At 38.6% G+C, this 15,590-nt stretch overlaps 3 protein-coding genes across 5 annotated transcripts in view; 2 read left to right on the forward strand and 1 right to left on the reverse strand.

The window, feature by feature from the left end:
* LOC127438530 (glycerophosphodiester phosphodiesterase 1-like) overlaps positions 1-5,274 on the forward strand; it is a 5,969-nt gene extending 695 nt beyond the window's left edge. The window contains exons 2-6 of one of the 2 annotated variants that reach the window (XM_051694173.1): positions 1,550-1,725; positions 1,971-2,076; positions 2,912-3,022; positions 3,142-3,353; positions 4,802-5,274. In XM_051694173.1, coding sequence (XP_051550133.1) covers positions 1,550-1,725; positions 1,971-2,076; positions 2,912-3,022; positions 3,142-3,353; positions 4,802-4,949 — 753 coding nt within the window. In that variant the 3' untranslated portion in view covers positions 4,950-5,274. The remainder of the gene's footprint in view (positions 1-1,549; positions 1,726-1,970; positions 2,077-2,911; positions 3,023-3,141; positions 3,354-4,801) is intronic. The other variant, XM_051694174.1, reaches the window with a different exon arrangement.
* Positions 1-14,670, reverse strand: part of tmem186 (transmembrane protein 186) — a 19,438-nt gene extending 4,768 nt beyond the window's left edge. Inside the window, exon 1 of one of the 2 annotated variants that reach the window (XM_051694177.1) lies at positions 3,104-3,186. The gene's annotated coding sequence lies outside the window, so the exon portion shown is untranslated. Of the gene's footprint in view, positions 1-3,103; positions 3,187-14,547 lie in introns of those variants that run through there. The other variant, XM_051694176.1, reaches the window with a different exon arrangement.
* On the forward strand, positions 8,294-15,500 carry mcrip2 (MAPK regulated corepressor interacting protein 2). Its single transcript, XM_051694178.1, has 5 exons — positions 8,294-8,593; positions 8,763-8,832; positions 10,456-10,589; positions 14,568-14,669; positions 15,091-15,500. The coding sequence occupies exons 1-5, from the start codon at positions 8,539-8,541 to the stop codon at positions 15,159-15,161; spliced, it is 432 nt and encodes a 143-aa protein (XP_051550138.1). The 5' UTR covers positions 8,294-8,538; the 3' UTR covers positions 15,162-15,500.
* Positions 15,501-15,590: the final 90 nt, after the last annotated feature.

Consider the following 15,590-nt stretch of genomic DNA (forward strand, 5'->3'; position numbering starts at 1 on the left):
AAAACAATTGTGACAGCCTAAAAAATAATCTGCCCGCGTTTGTTAGGCGATCTCAATCAGTGGCGTCAGTTTAGGACGGGACATGTGTTTTGTGAATAATGCCGGAGGACAGGGTTTGGGACTCTTGTTTGGACATCAGTTGTGGAGTGGTTGCTAAGGCAATCATCATCATCATCATTATTATTATTGATCATATTTACAGAATCTGAAGTATTCATTGCAAATCGCATTACCACACATTCAATTATTCTGTTGTTTACAGTTTGACTGTGTGCATTTAAAATAGTTCACTCATACTAATATATTTCTTGTGTATATATATATATATAATTATTTTAAAGCTGAAGTATGTAACCTTTTGAGTGTTAAAATACTTTCTCCTATCCCATTTTAATAAGCAGATGTTAGTAAGTCATTCATAGGTCAATTTTCTTGAACAGCGTTTTACTGTGGCACTATGAAAATTGCTCTTTTTGTATTAAGTGACCCGCTTAGACCCACTCCAAAAATGTTACTCAACCAATGGCATGAGTTGGGGGCGGGACTATCTCCTTGTTTGACCAATGGCAGATGGGGAAGGAGGGGAAAGCAGCATTCAGAAAGCTGTTTTGAAAACAGTTTCTTTTTGCAAATCCATTTGGTGGCTCAGACATACTGACATCAGCTTTAATTTTCTTGAAAACTGTAAACACTGTGTCTCTGTGGCGCTAAAAAAATTCGGTGTTTTGAACGACCCTTTTAGACCCGCTCCTCCAATGTTATTCAACCAATGGCATGAGTTGGGGGTGGGGCTATTAGTTCGTTCAATTAACGGAAGACGGGAATTCAGAAAGTTGTTTTGAAAACAATGTTTATTTTTGCAATTCCATTCGGTGGTGCAGAAATTACTTAAGCTTTAATTTAGATTTCATTTTTGATTTGCCTTATTTTATGCATTGAACAAACATATTTTGCAGTGATGCTTGCAGTCTTGCAAATCTTTTGTTTTTGTTTTGTTTTTTGAGAAAGAGAGCATATAATATGGCAACCAAAGCAAGCTCATAATGTCCTTTAACCGCTCATTTACATACATCCTTTTTGCTTGTGCTACCTAAATTCGGACAGTTAGCATGTTTACATGCACACCAATACGCTGACTACTCCCAAAAATCATCTTATTTAAAAAATCTGACAAAGCAAGTAATCCGCGTTTACATGACATTTGAAATAATCGCATTATTCTCTACTTTTGACGTCAGACCGTGAAGCTCAACACGTGCACATTGGATGAGCTGGTAAGAACACCGGGTAAGGTGTTTACATGGCACGCAAAATCGGCATAATGGGCAAAAATCTACCCATGTCGACCGGGTTATTCATAAGCCGTTTATGGTCTTTAAGAGGACAAAGGAATGCAGTTTGTGTTTACATGACTGCACGCGTTGTTGGCTTATTAAGCATAATCGGTGTAAGAACCTGCATGTAAACTCGCTCACAGTGATGCGATAGTAAAATTTCACACCAAACCTGCTTTATTCCTCTTATAATTGCTCTTATTCTTGACTGAAAGGCCAGTGAGAATGGAGCCACAGGTGTGGAGCTAGACCTGGAGTTCACGGCTGATGGCGTTCCCATACTGATGCACGATGAGACTGTGGACCGAACCACAAATGGGTCAGGTCCACTTAGCAAGCTGCTCTTCTCTGAACTCCACAAACTAGATGCGGCAGCCAAACACAGGCACAGGTTAGACGAGAAGATACATGCATCGAAATATTCTTTTAAAGAATCATTGCATCGCATCATGGTGACAGATAAATCATGTTCTGATGTGTTTGTGGTTTAGTTAGGTACTAAAGTTAAAGTAAAGCTAACTGCTATAATGTTTATATCTGCTATAATCTCAAAGTAGCATTCTTTAGGAGTTTTATATGTTTTGTAAGAGAGAGTCAAAGACAACAGGAGGCATGTTTCTGTGTGTTGCCCGACAGTGACCGATTCCGAGGTGAGAAGGTTCCAGCGCTGCAGGAGGCCGTAGAGGAATGCATCAAGCACCAGCTGACCATCTACTTTGATGTCAAAGGTCATCCTGATGAGGTACCAATACCATCAACTGTCGCAAATTACATCTTCAGTAAACAAAGGGTAGAGGGTAGAGTCACATGGGGTAACCTCCTCGTGGTCACTATAATGTGGCTCTCACTCTCGGTGGGGCACATGGTGAGTTGTGTGTGGATGCTGTGGATAGCATGAAGCCTCCACACGCGCTAGGTCTCCGCGTTAACACGCTCAACAAGCCACGTGATAAGATGCGCGGATTGACGGTCTCAGACGCGGAGGCAACTGAGATTCATCATCCACCACCCGGATTGAGGCGAGTCACTAAGGCACGGTCACATTTAACTTCGCACAGCGAAATTCCACGGGCGTAATACAGTCATCTCAATGGGAATCCACCAGTAGTGAATTTTGCGAGAAGGACTTCTGGTGGAGAAGAATTTCCCCTCCCCTTTGGTGAACTTTGACTAACAATTTGGCTGTGTTGACCAGTGGGAAGTTTCTTGGTTTGGCAGTGACCTCTGTGTGGGTGGTGCTTCATACACAGCTACACTGAATATTCACAATGGACAAGGATATCATTTTAGCAACGTTTTTCTTTTTAACATCACTTAGAGTATAAAGTGCAGCATTAAAAAGAGGATGCTTGGCAATTATTTTTTTGCAGGCTTCACACACGTTCAATATTCACCAACGCCAAAGGTAAATGTGATGCGCCTTTAGGCTGTAAACCAATTTTTGTCATTCATGTTAGATGTAGAACAGTGTATTATATCTTTTGAAAGATTTCTACTCAGCAATTGCTTATTGATTTAATGTATCTTTCAGAATAATAGAGCAGTAATGCTTTATGTATGTTTACTTTTGTCCATAGTCATCTGCAGCACTAAAGGACTTATTTCGGAAATATCCAGTGCTCTACAACACAAGTATCGTCTGCTCATTTGAGCCCAAAGTCATCTATAGGGTAACAAATTCATCCACTGTAATTGCTTTCGCTATTTATTTCAAACACACATATGCTCTATTCCCTTTTTTGATTGAGATAATTAGGATGATTACACACTGATGAAGATGTGTATTGACTGCTCTCCTCTCGTCCAGATGCGGCAGTCCGATCCTGATGTGGTGACAGCATTAACCCATCGGCCATGGAGCTTGAGTCATTTTGGCGACGGAAAGCCAAGATTCTCTTCCTCATGGAAACATCACTGGATGCAGGTGCTGGATGTGTTCCTTGATTGGGCCCATCATCACTTGCTGTGGAACCTTTGTGGAGTCTCTGCCTTCCTGGTCCAGAAAAACTTCATCTCTCAGTGAGTCACCATTAGGGATGTGCAAAACTACCAATTTCCAAAATCAAATAGTCAGTTGGTTGTTTGAACGTCTAGTCGGTGTTAAGGATAATGTATAATTAGGAATAAAAAAACAGCGCATTAAAGAGAGGAAACTTCTTGCAGAGGGTTTTAATGTGCTGACTTGTTAGCCACTGTTAAGCACAGCAAGCTATCATCACGCAAAATGCTCCCTAAGAAGTTGCATCTCTCAATAATTTGAGAACTGCATCTCCCATTAAAACACCACCGCTAAAAATATTAATGTTAGTAGTTGACCCCACTAATCGACTAGTCGGTTAGTCGACCACCCTGGCACATCCCTAGTCACCATAGCATTCCATTAGCATGTTGGATTTATTTACATTATTGCATCAATATTTGGGGGCAATTGCTACACTATGATACTATAACTATATATTACATTATTATTACATTGGCACAGATTTCTGATTTGGATTTTTGAAGGAACAATCTAAACAGCTGAATGCGGTTTTATGAATCTATGGGTACAAATAGCAAAATTGAGGGTACAGTTAATAAATAAGTGAGTACTGATTGCCAGGTACAGTGCATAAAGCTGTGTGTATGAATTGTTAAAATGTGGGAATATGTGAGTACAGTCTAAAAAATAGTACAAATTACAAAATTGTGACCACAGATTTCAAGAAAATTAGCTACAGTGTATGGTCCTAAGGGCACTCTGTAGTAAAATAACTGCTTTATGTAACCACTGAAATGTATTGAAATGTAACCACTATGTGGTTACTTTACAGTACATACTAAAGCACTAGTGGTCATTATCCTTGACCACTCATTTCTTTTTTTATCCCCTTTTCTCCCAATTTGGAATGCCCAATTCCCACTACTTACTTGGTCTTCATGGTGGTGCGGTTACTCACCTCAATCCGGGTGGCGGAGGACGAATCTCAGTTGCCTCCGCTTCTGAGACCGTCAATCCGTGCATCTTATCACGTGACTCGTTGTGCATGACACTGCGGAGACTCACAGCATGTGGAGACTCATGCTACTCTCCACGATCCACGCACAACTTACCACACGCCCCATTGAGAGCGAGAACCACTAATCACGACCACGAGGAGGTTACCCCATGTGACTCTACCCTCCCTAGCAACTGGGCCAATTTGGTTGCTCAGGAGACCTGACTGGAGTCACTCAGCTCACCCTGGATTCGAACTCACGACTCCAGGTGTGATAGTCAGCGTCAATACTCGCTGAGATACCCAGGCCTCATCCTTGACCACTCTTAAAAACACACTAACACCTCTCTTGTTCTTCTAATGGAACCATTCGGACTCTTGTTTTATTGTAGTGCTTGACCAATCTTTGAACTAGATCAAAGGCGCCATCTACAGTATTGGAGTGTGTATGGCACTTTGTGTTGGGACTGTGTGTTTGTGTTTCATCAGGGACTATGTGCAGTACTGGGCAGATCGAGGTGTGGAGGTTGTGGCCTGGACTGTGAACACGGCTGTAGAGAAAGAGTACTACCAGCAGCTACTGAAGATCAACTATATCACTGACAGTCTCATCGAAGACTGTGAACCTCACTACTAAAAGCCGAACTCTCAAATCACTCTGGGTCTAAGGGAGAACGATTAAAACTAATTTGTCCGACAGATGAAATGCCATACATAATTTCATAAATTTGATAAATACTGGTTTATAGATATGATTGTATTGAGGTCAAACAGTAGTCAGAAAATTTATTTCAGTTACTCTACAAACATACTGGTTTAAATTATTCTTGACTAATTCCTTATACTGTTTAATTAGAAATTAATTTTAATTTTAAGGGGTTAGTTCACCCAATAATGAAAATCCTCGCAGCATTTACTCCCCCTCATCCCATCCCCGGTGTATGACTTTCTTTCTTCTGCTGAACACAAAAGAAGATTTCTAAAAGAATATCTCAGCTCTGTAGGTCCATACAATACAAATAAATGGTGACCAGAACTTTGAAGTTCCAAAAAGGAGGTAAAGTCAGCATAAAAGTAATCCATACGACTCCAGTGGTTTAATCCATGTCTTCTGAAGCGATCCAGTTAGTTTTGGATGAGAACATGTCAAATTATAACTCCTTTCTCACTGTACATCTTGACAGCAGTCTCCTTGGCAATCATGATTTTAAGCTCGATTACACTTCCTATTGCGCCATCTAGTGCTCTGCGCATTCGTCAAGCACTAGGAAGTGTAATCAAGCTTGATTACAGTCGTGCCTAGCGACTGCAATGGCAAGATGTAGGGTGTTTCTCAATTCTAAGAATGCAAAGAATGGACTTGCGTTCTCGTGGAGACTGGTCTTGTCTAGCCACTTTTGAAGAACGAACTCTGGAAGGACAGGAGGACAAAGAACGTGTCTATTGCGAGCTTTGAGATGTGCTGCGATCTTGCTGTTGCACATTTGAAGGCAGTGAGAGAACTACTGGCATTATCACACACCAGTGACAGCATGATTGTCATCACACAGGTGAGGTTTTGCAGGACTAGTAACTCGTTAAAAGAATAAAGTCTGTAAACACTCGTTTCCTCCATGTGTTTATTACTATATTAATATGATGCATAACAAATGTTGATGGAGTCTGACGAGCCTTCAGACTATCTCGAGCTTACAGCGGAAAACTGTTGAAGTAAAACCACTGATATATCAGTGGGTAAAACACAAGATAAATGTCCCTCGTCTGCCACCGTAGTATCGGGTTCTTGCTCACAAGTCACCATCTGATGCATCCTTGATATATGGCCCGATCAAGAACACATCCGGGTAACTTTATTATTCTTGGTACTTGCGTTCTTGAGTATTGGAATTGAACTTCTGCAGTGGATGATGACGTCGAACGAGTCCACGAGAACGCAACGCAAAAGAACGCACATTGAGAAACAGCCGTACAGTAAAAAAGCAGTTATATTTTGGTCTGTTCTCACCCAAAACCAACTGGATTACTTCAGAAGACATGGATTAAACCACTGGAGTCTTATGAATTACTTTTATGTGCTTTTTGGGCCTTCAAAGTTCTGGTCACCATTCACTTGCATTGTATGGACCTACAGAGCTGAAATATTCTTCTAAAAATCTTCATTTGTGTTCTGCAGAAGAAAGAAAGTCACACACATCTGGGATGACATGAGGGTGAGTAAATGATGACAGAATTTTCATTTTGGGTGAACTCTCTCTTCAAGGACTAAATCATTAGTTATCTTACATAGGCCTTCATTTGATCATCTAATGAACGTTCTGATCCACTCAAAACACACAATTATAGAAATGCATTCATTTGGGCAGCATGCTGTAAAGATTAACTGTGAGTGGAAATTTACAGGGTAACAAAGTGCTTTCATTGTGTGAAATTTACAATAGGGGTGATGTAAATATAAATATTCAAATGTTCTGTACACAACCACTCAGGTGAACACATTTATGAATATATAGATATTATCTATTTATTTTAATATAATTTTAAACTTAAGTTATATAACTCTTTTTCACAGTACATCTTGCCATTGCAGTCTGTAGGCACGATCATGATTTCAAGCTCGATTACACTTCCTAGTGCTTGACGCATGTGCAGAGCAACAGATGGCCCAACTCAAATGATATGATCAAGCAGGAACAGATTTTGTGCTAACAGCATGGATAATTCATGATGTATCAGTTGCTCACATGGGTTTTTTCGTAAGTCTGAAATTAATAATTGAGTAAACAACTAATGTTACATTTAAAACTGTCTATACATTGAGCGCATGGTATTATCGAAGGACATTTTAATAATTGCAGTCTGAAAGCAATAACAGTTCTTTATGTTGGGCACAGACATAAATACTAATTCAGGAGTTAAACAAGATCAATTGAAGGTGGTATGTTTCTCAATCAAAGCCGAAGAAGAATTATCATTGAAATAAATTCTTAAATAACTGCCAGTAGTTGTAATTGAAGGACTGTTGTACAACATCGCATTACACTTACAGTATTGTGTAACAGTAGCATCAGAGCCACTGTTTCCCAACTTTTTGTCTTTTGTCATTTTATTCAATATAGTGACTTTAGTGTGTGATAGGTGCAACTTCAAACCACTATAATGCAGATTAGTGAGATTAACATCATGCTTTAACTCACAGACAGGGTTAGGTTCGTAGTAAATCCTGTCTGGTTCCCACCTGGTTCTTGGAGTTGGCATTAAAGGAATATTCCGGGTTCAGTTACAAGTTAAGCTCAATCAGCAGCATTCGTGGCATAATGATGAATACCACAAAAATTAATTTTGATTTGCCCCTCCTTAAAAAAAAAAGCAAAAACTGAGGTTCCAGTGAGACACTTACAATGGAAGTCAATGGGGTCAATAATCTGTAAACATTAAAATACTCACTGTTTCAAAAGTATAGACACAAGACGTAAACAATATGTGTGTTAACATGATTTTAGAGTCATACAATCACTTACCGCATCTGTGTAAATTTATAGCCAATTGTACATTGTCAAATGTAATGTCAACAAAAACAAAAAATGATGATTTAAACAACTGTACAGCTGAAATAATACATGAGTTTTAACAGAAGAATTAATGTAAGTGCTTTTATAAAATTATAAGCTTCACATTTCTGTCTTTAAACCCTCCAAATAATTGACCCCATTGACTTCCATTGTAAGTGTCTCAGTGTAACTTCGAGTTTTGCTTTTTTTAAAGAAAATAATGGACGAGTCCAAATTATTTTTGTGGTCTTCATCATTATGCCACGAATGCTGCTGATTGAGCTGAATTTGTATTGAACCTGGAATATTCCTTTAAGTTATCTTTTAACTTGATAAAAGCGAATCAATAATGCGCGCGCATGATGAAACCCATGCAGTCACAAGAACATGTTTAGATTGTCACAGTCTGGTCGTTGGTGTCCACAAGGTGAGTAGGTGAAAGGTGACACCGGTTTACGTCGCGGGGCGTGACGTGGCGTCACGGCGGCTTTGATTGGCGTTCTGGGGGTCTGAACGTCTCGATGCACTGTACAGTTCAGACCGATTATTTCCTCGGTGCTGTGAGAGGAGAGCTCCGTCCTCGCGTGACGTTTTGTGGCGTGTGTTTTACCGTGACCGATCCGTAGACCTCGCGTGGATCTATCGTGCCGCAGGAGTTCACCAGAAACCGTCTCTCACATGATGTACACAATAACCAGAGGTCCCAGCAAACTTGTTACACAACGGAGAACAGGTACAATGCAGCCATAAGACCACTGCATGGTCACCAATGGCAGTTTCTGATGTGTGCAATCACCGTCATAGAATAATAAGTTACATGCATTACGAATATCAACTTCAATCTTGCTATTGACATTCGAGAGACTTTCATACTTGATATTAACAGATAGTATTTCTTACAGGCCCCACGCAACAGATTGAGAGCAAAACAAACGATTTGAAACAGAAGCAAAGCCACTGGCTTGCATCGGAGTAAGTAAACTTGAAATGTAATCATTGAACGCGCTGTTCTGCTGTGATCCTTCACGTGTGCTTTGAGTGTTGTCGCGAGGGCGAAACTTGAATATACTGTACCCTTTCAAAGAGTGCAACTCACTTTAAAGTATCAGAACCGAGCAACCAGGACCGGTCGGCGTTTTTACACCAAGTTGCATGTTTTTCTTGCGCCGTGTGTGACCTTGCAACCGTAGCGCGCGCGCGTGCACGCAGTGTCGGCGTGTTTTAAAGTGCGCGTGAATTCTGTTGCGAAACGCTCATTCGTATTCGCTTCAGCAATGTTAATAACTAACCTTTCGGGGTAATGTGAACACACACTTGTCACACCTCCATATATTCCCACAAGGACGTTATGGAGCTCCGCGCGCGGTTTTATGAGGCAGAGTCGCGCGCTTGATTTTACGACAGACACGTTCGCGTTTGTTTCTGTCATTTGTTTGTTTAATATATCAATTGCGATCAGTTTTACTATGTTGGCCAACAATCGGGTTTCATAACGTGTCACTGTGACTAAAGAAACAATGTTATACAGCGAAGTATTGTGCGCATGCGCAAATGAGCAATGAAGCAATACAAGAACGCGCACTGTAATTTTTTCTTTTCCTTTTTATTTATGTTAATCCATTTTATTTATTTTCCTTTAATTGTAATGTTCTTAAATGGGTTTTAAAATTACTTATGTCTTTATTTTTATGTAAAATAATAATAATAATAAAAGACATTGTACAGTGGTATCTTTGAATCACCATTGTGTATGATATTAGCAATATACTGTATACACTTGCCTTGCTTTGCACAGTTTGTGAATCGATTCAAAACAATGATTCACTCAAAAAAATGCACATAATTTGGCTTGAGAGCAATGTTATGTTTTAGAGCAGAACATAACTAGAAATATAATATTAATATATATTTTTCTAGAAATCTCCATGAATTTTCCATGTCACAATAGAAACGATGGTAGCACTTTACAATCAGGTTACATTTGTTAACATTAGTAAATGCATTAGGTATCATGGACTAACAATATATGTTTACAGTATTTATTCATTTTAGTTCATGTTAATTCTTAAAAATACAATTATTCATTGTTAGTTCATAATGTATTAGCTAATGCACACAAAGTTTAAGTATATGATGCAATTAACAATAACCAAGATTAATAAGTGATAGTTCATTGTTAGTGCATGTTAACTAATGTTGTTAACAAATGCAACCTTATTATAAATTGTTATGAAATGATGATGTATAGGGAAGTGTTATGCCCAAAACGCATGCTAATGGAGAAATTAAGCAATAAAAGAAAGCAATTTTGGTATTATTTTATTAATATTTATATATAGCACTGCTTTATTCTCAATTTTTGTCCTTTATACTTTGTTTTCTTGTATATTAATTTAAATCAATTTATAAATGTGTTTTCATTTGGGTTATTGTTCTTTTTTAATGTTCATAAATGGGTTTTTAAATGATTTTTATGTCAAATATAAATACATTGTGAAGTAGTAACTTTGAATTACCATTGTGTATGATAGAAGGTATATACAGTATAAACTTGCCTTGCACATTTCTTTTAATATCCAAATTGTATTTGTGTAGTTCCCCTGCACCTAAGATTGTATTTCACCGGCTGAACGGAAAGAGGTACCACGGATCCACCTCTCCAAAAGCTGACGGCCCGACTGAAGGATTCACCCCGGCACACGAGGAGAATGTTCGATTTGTTTATCAGGGTAAGTCATTGTCCAGTAGTCATGGATTGTTCTGTTAAAGGTCAGTAGATACAAGAGAACGGCAAACCTTGTTTCTGACAGGCTGACACATATCAGTGTTTATTGGTTATTTAGCAGAAGGTTTTTTTTATTTAGTCAGTGTTACTTTGACCATTAAGACCTTGAGAGAGGACACAGTTGGTTGCCATGACCCTGTTGAACCCTGAGGAGGGAGCAGCTGGATTCAAGGCTCTCCATTAACTCACTGACACACCATTCTGGTCTATTTCTATGCTCACAAATGTTTTGTGCGTGCATGTGAGTATTGAACTATCAAGTGTTTTCATGAAAGAATGGTCAAGAATAGGACTTTGCAGTTGTGGAATACTAGAGTTTTGATGCTGATTTGAATGTACTTTAGAACTGGTCAATTCAGCAGAGTTTGTGTGAAAGAGGGCGGTTCTTATCTTCATGAGGAAGGCGTTTGTCTCCAGGCCAGGCTCCACCTCCACAGGCTGATGCAACTGCTCCTCAAGGGCAGCTTTCATGTACTTTTGTTCAATTACAGGCTAATCAGAACTTCTGGGTAGATTACTTGTTAATTGTAATCTGGTACTGATTACAAATTACAACTGAAATTGTAGTCAGTAACTAATGGACTACATTTTAAGGTAATCTAATTGCTTTTAGATTACTTTTGGATTTAATTACGTATTTAACGAAAACTTACTTGATGGATCAAAATATGAGAATTATTTTTTGTTTCATTTGTCTGTTTCTAAGTGAAATAAAAAAGGCTTGAAATGTTCTTAATTTGGCAATTTCGACATTACCCCCATCCATGTGTGGTAACAGATCAGACAAGTTATATTTGTGAATCAATGTCACAAAAAACAAAAGCGCATTAATGCACGATTTTGAAGCAGAATACAAAAATAATTCGGCAAACTAAAACTGACTTTACCGGGCTAATGCAAGCTATGCTGCATTTATGTGCAGATTACCGCTCCATCTTCAGTGTAATTATGGATGGTGGTTAGTATTAGGTCTGTGTATGCCATTCCCCCCCTCCATTCAAAAACACTCAAATTTACCGAATTTATATCTGCTGTGGGCTGATTTAGAATTAAAAAATGAGAAATAAGAGGATTATGAACAATGTACTGCCTTTGATTAATATGTAATCATGTAATCCATAAAATGTAACTAATCGGATTAGAATTATTTTAAAATGTAATTACAAGAATTTGAGTTTTGTAATCTGATTACATAATCCAGTTTACATGTAATCTGTTACTAGCCAGCACTGCTAATCAGCAGATGTTTTATCCTGTCTAGAATTGTACCTAGAAAGCAAAAGAAATCATTGATTTTTCATTGAGAAAACCATCAAACAAGTAGAAGGTGTCCACCTTTTTTCTTTTTTACAAATCGCTAATGAGATGGGTATATAATGACATTTTGGTTTGTCTATTTTTGTAGCTCTTTTTAACTGATATTTTTAACTTATTTCTTTTTGGTGGAAAACCTTGCATTGCTACTGAAAATGTTTCAGAAGTACAGTGTGTGTGAGTCTGTGTGTGAGTCTGTGTGTGTGTGTGTGTTTTAACACATTGCAAATCAGAAGAGGTTTGTATCTTTAGTAGTATACAATAACCAGGGTTCCAAAACTTTTAACCTTTGAATTTCCAGGACTTTTCCATGACCTTTTCAGTAATTTGTATTACTGAACAACGATTTTAAAAAATTATTCAAATTCAAAACAAAGATTCACTCAAATTCAGGGTTCCCACAGTAATGTAAAACCTGGAAATATCTGGGAATTGTAATATTGTGCTTTCCTGGCCTGAGAAAAATCTTGGGAATTAATAAAATCTCAAAAGTCATGAAGTACTGTATCTACAGTGAATATTTATTATTATAGTTTTTCTATGCTTTAAAAAAAGTTAATAAACTAGAAATTGGGGGGCCTGGATAGCTCAGCGAGTATTGACGCTGACTATCACCCCTGGAGTCGTGAGTTTGAATCCAGGGTGTGCTGAGTGACTCCAGCCAGGTCTCCTAAACAACCAAATTGGCCCGGTTGCTAGGGAGTGTAGAGTCACATGGGGTAACCTCCTCATGATCACTATAATGTGGTTTGTTCTCGGTGTGCTGCATGGTGAGTTGAGCGTGGATGGCGTGAAGCTTCCACACGCGCTATGTCTCCGCGGTAATGCGGTAAAATGCACGGATTGACGGTCTCAGACTCGGAGGTAACTGAGATTCGTCCTCCGCCACCCGGATTGAGGTGAGTAACCGCGCCACCACGAGGACTTAAAAGCACATTGGGAATTGGGCATTCCAAATTGGGAGAAAATCCAAAAATAAAATATAAACTAGAAATTGCCCTTTTGTAGAGTAAAACATGCTTGCAAGCAATAGATTGAAATCTTGAGATTTGTCAATTTCTTTTGAGTCAGTTCTTCTCAGTGAATTAGTTGAAACTGTTCACAAATTAGGAGTGCTGTCAGTTGATTCAAATTTTAATCGCGATTAATCGCACAATTTGTTGTAGTTAATCGCTGAAATCTGACACTATATACAGTTCTTTTCCTGTCAAAATGCATTTATTTCTATCTTAGGAAAGAATATGCAGCAATATAATGCTTTAATAACATTTTCCAATCAAAGACTTCCGCAGTATCAAGATAGAAATTATCTAAAATATCACCAATCTCAAGTCTAAGTGGGAGTTTGACTAATTGAAAGAATTAGTCCCCATAGGTTGAGTATTCATTGCAGTGGGCATTAAATCTCTTGAACTCTCATCCTCCACAATATTAATCTGCCGGTAGACTGTGTCTATCCACTTTGTTACAGCAATCGTGAAGCCGTGTTCCTGATTCATGTCAGGGTGTCAACGCCAGCAGCGCTTTGAACTCCACATGAAAATGCTTGAACACAAGTGTCTCATTCTGTGTTTTGGTGATAGTTAAGGCTTGAAGTGCTTCTGTGGTAAATAAAATGCGCCTTACATAGGCTGAAAAATACCTGATTTCTATCACAAGTCCCATCTGTGCTTGTTTTGTACATCAAATAGCGTTAAGAGCTCCTTTTACATCATATTATCACTGACACTGGATCACTGATGTGTGTCGTCGTGTTCAGAATTGCATGCTACCATACTACACTTACTATTTCTGCCATACATTCCCTTGCATCTGTATATAACAGATTTGTATTTGTATATTGTACATACATACATATTGTCCTATTGTGTATTTCTATATATACTTACATTTTCTATTCACCTTTTTTTATTCTAATGTTTTTATTATTATCTCTGTTTTGTTGTTGTATTGTTTGTGCACTGGAAGCTTCTGTTACCAACACAAATTCCTTGTATGTGTAAGCATACTTGACAATAAAGCTCATTTTGATTCTGATATGGCAGAAGTACTACGAGTAGTATGGATAGTATGCAATTCCGAACTCAGCCTGTGTGTTTGTGGTGTGTGCGTCAGTGTAATGACTCCGGGCGGACACATTACAAAGGTTCCGCCCTTCTAACAGGTGTTTATGCTGGTCTTTATACACGCTAAATGCTATTTAGAAAAATTAACCCGATAAACTTTCATTAATCACATACGTTAGCACATTAATTCTGATAGCTCTATAAATTAGTCTAAATGACTCGTCTGAATCAAAATGAATAAATAAAAAAAAAACTATCCATTAATCACAAAAGGTAAAAAAAAAAAAAAAAAAGAAAGGTGGGAACCTTGCAAATTGGACATCACTTTGGCTTGCAAGCAAGTTTGATTTGATACAAGCTCCATCTTAGAGCAGAACATAACTAGAAAAATTAATAGTTTTCTAGATATTTTCATGACTTTTCCATTTCTGTGCCTGGAAAACAGTTTTAAAGTTCTCTAATGTATCCAGGTTTTCCATGACCATTAGAACTCTGTATATGTAATATGTACTTTATACTTACACAGCTTTTTTTGATTGCAGCCTGGCAGGAGGTTGAACAGAAGCTCGAAAAGGGATCCCAGCCAGAGAACGGGAAAGGCCCAGTGCAGTACGCAGAGAGAAGTCCCAATCCCGGCATGAAGAGTCAGTCTAAGACTTCTGTCCTGTTTACTTTAAATACGTGGCAGATTTGTGCTTTGTACTCAGCCCCTTTAGAAAGGCTTGTCTGTCATTATGTTGTAAGTTTTAAATGGATAGTTGACCCAAACATTTAAATTCTGTCATGTACATGCCCTCATTTAACTCTAAAACCACGTGTTTCTATTTTCAATGGAATACAAAAGAAGAAAATAATTTAGCTCTTTTCCATACTATGAAAACATAGTCAAGCTCCACCAAGAAAAAAAAAACCAAAGATGCCCATAGGACTCATGCACTATATGGTAGCTTTGCATGAAGAACAGGCTGAAACCTGGCAAGGCATGTCTAAAAATGCAATATTTGAATGCAGCACGGATTAGATTTGAGACATGAAACTCACCCAACTTCTCTCCCCCTTTTACAGATTTTGTGCCTATTGACCTTGAGGAGTGGTGGGCCAAGCGATTCCTGGCCAATATTGCCAACCTGTCATGACGGGTACATGATGGGGCATGAGGAGATGTGGCTGAATGGTCCTGATTGAGGCAGGGTGAGGGGGCGCGGGCACGTGCAGCCTGACTCTCCCGATGAGCTCAGGTGTTATTGTAAGAGTTTTAGGGGCCGTACTCTGAATAAATTCTGCCCCTTTTTTGGAATTCTGTCTGCCCGGCTGGACCGTGACTCTCTCATGCACATGGAAGATGATCAGAGATTTTTCTTCTGCTTTTCTGTCTTTGTTAGAGCCTTCATGCTGTGCGCTGAGATGAGATGTCTGTTTTTCATGGCAGATCTTTGCAAAAAAAAACAAAAAATCCAGTAAACATTTTTCCAGGACGTCTTTGTTCTGTTATTTTTCACATCACATCCTGAAACAGGGAGTCTTTGGAATCATTTGTAAGTTTGTTTGAGAGGCATGTGGTGGTT

The sequence above is a fragment of the Myxocyprinus asiaticus genome, chromosome 49, assembly GCF_019703515.2.
Source record: "Myxocyprinus asiaticus isolate MX2 ecotype Aquarium Trade chromosome 49, UBuf_Myxa_2, whole genome shotgun sequence".
Taxonomy (NCBI): domain Eukaryota; kingdom Metazoa; phylum Chordata; class Actinopteri; order Cypriniformes; family Catostomidae; genus Myxocyprinus; species Myxocyprinus asiaticus.

What these genes read in the sequence shown, in the direction of transcription:
- mcrip2 (XM_051694178.1), top strand. Translation starts at nt 8,539, where the DNA reads ATGATGTACACAATAACCAGAGGTCCCAGCAAACTTGTTACACAACGG. An exon ending in AGCCACTGGCTTGCATCGGA is followed by an intron (nt 8,833 to 10,455) that starts GTAAGTAAACTT and finishes GTATTTGTGTAG; the next exon opens with TTCCCCTGCACCTAAGATTG. An exon ending in TCCCAATCCCGGCATGAAGA is followed by an intron (nt 14,670 to 15,090) that starts GTCAGTCTAAGA and finishes CCCCTTTTACAG; the next exon opens with ATTTTGTGCCTATTGACCTT.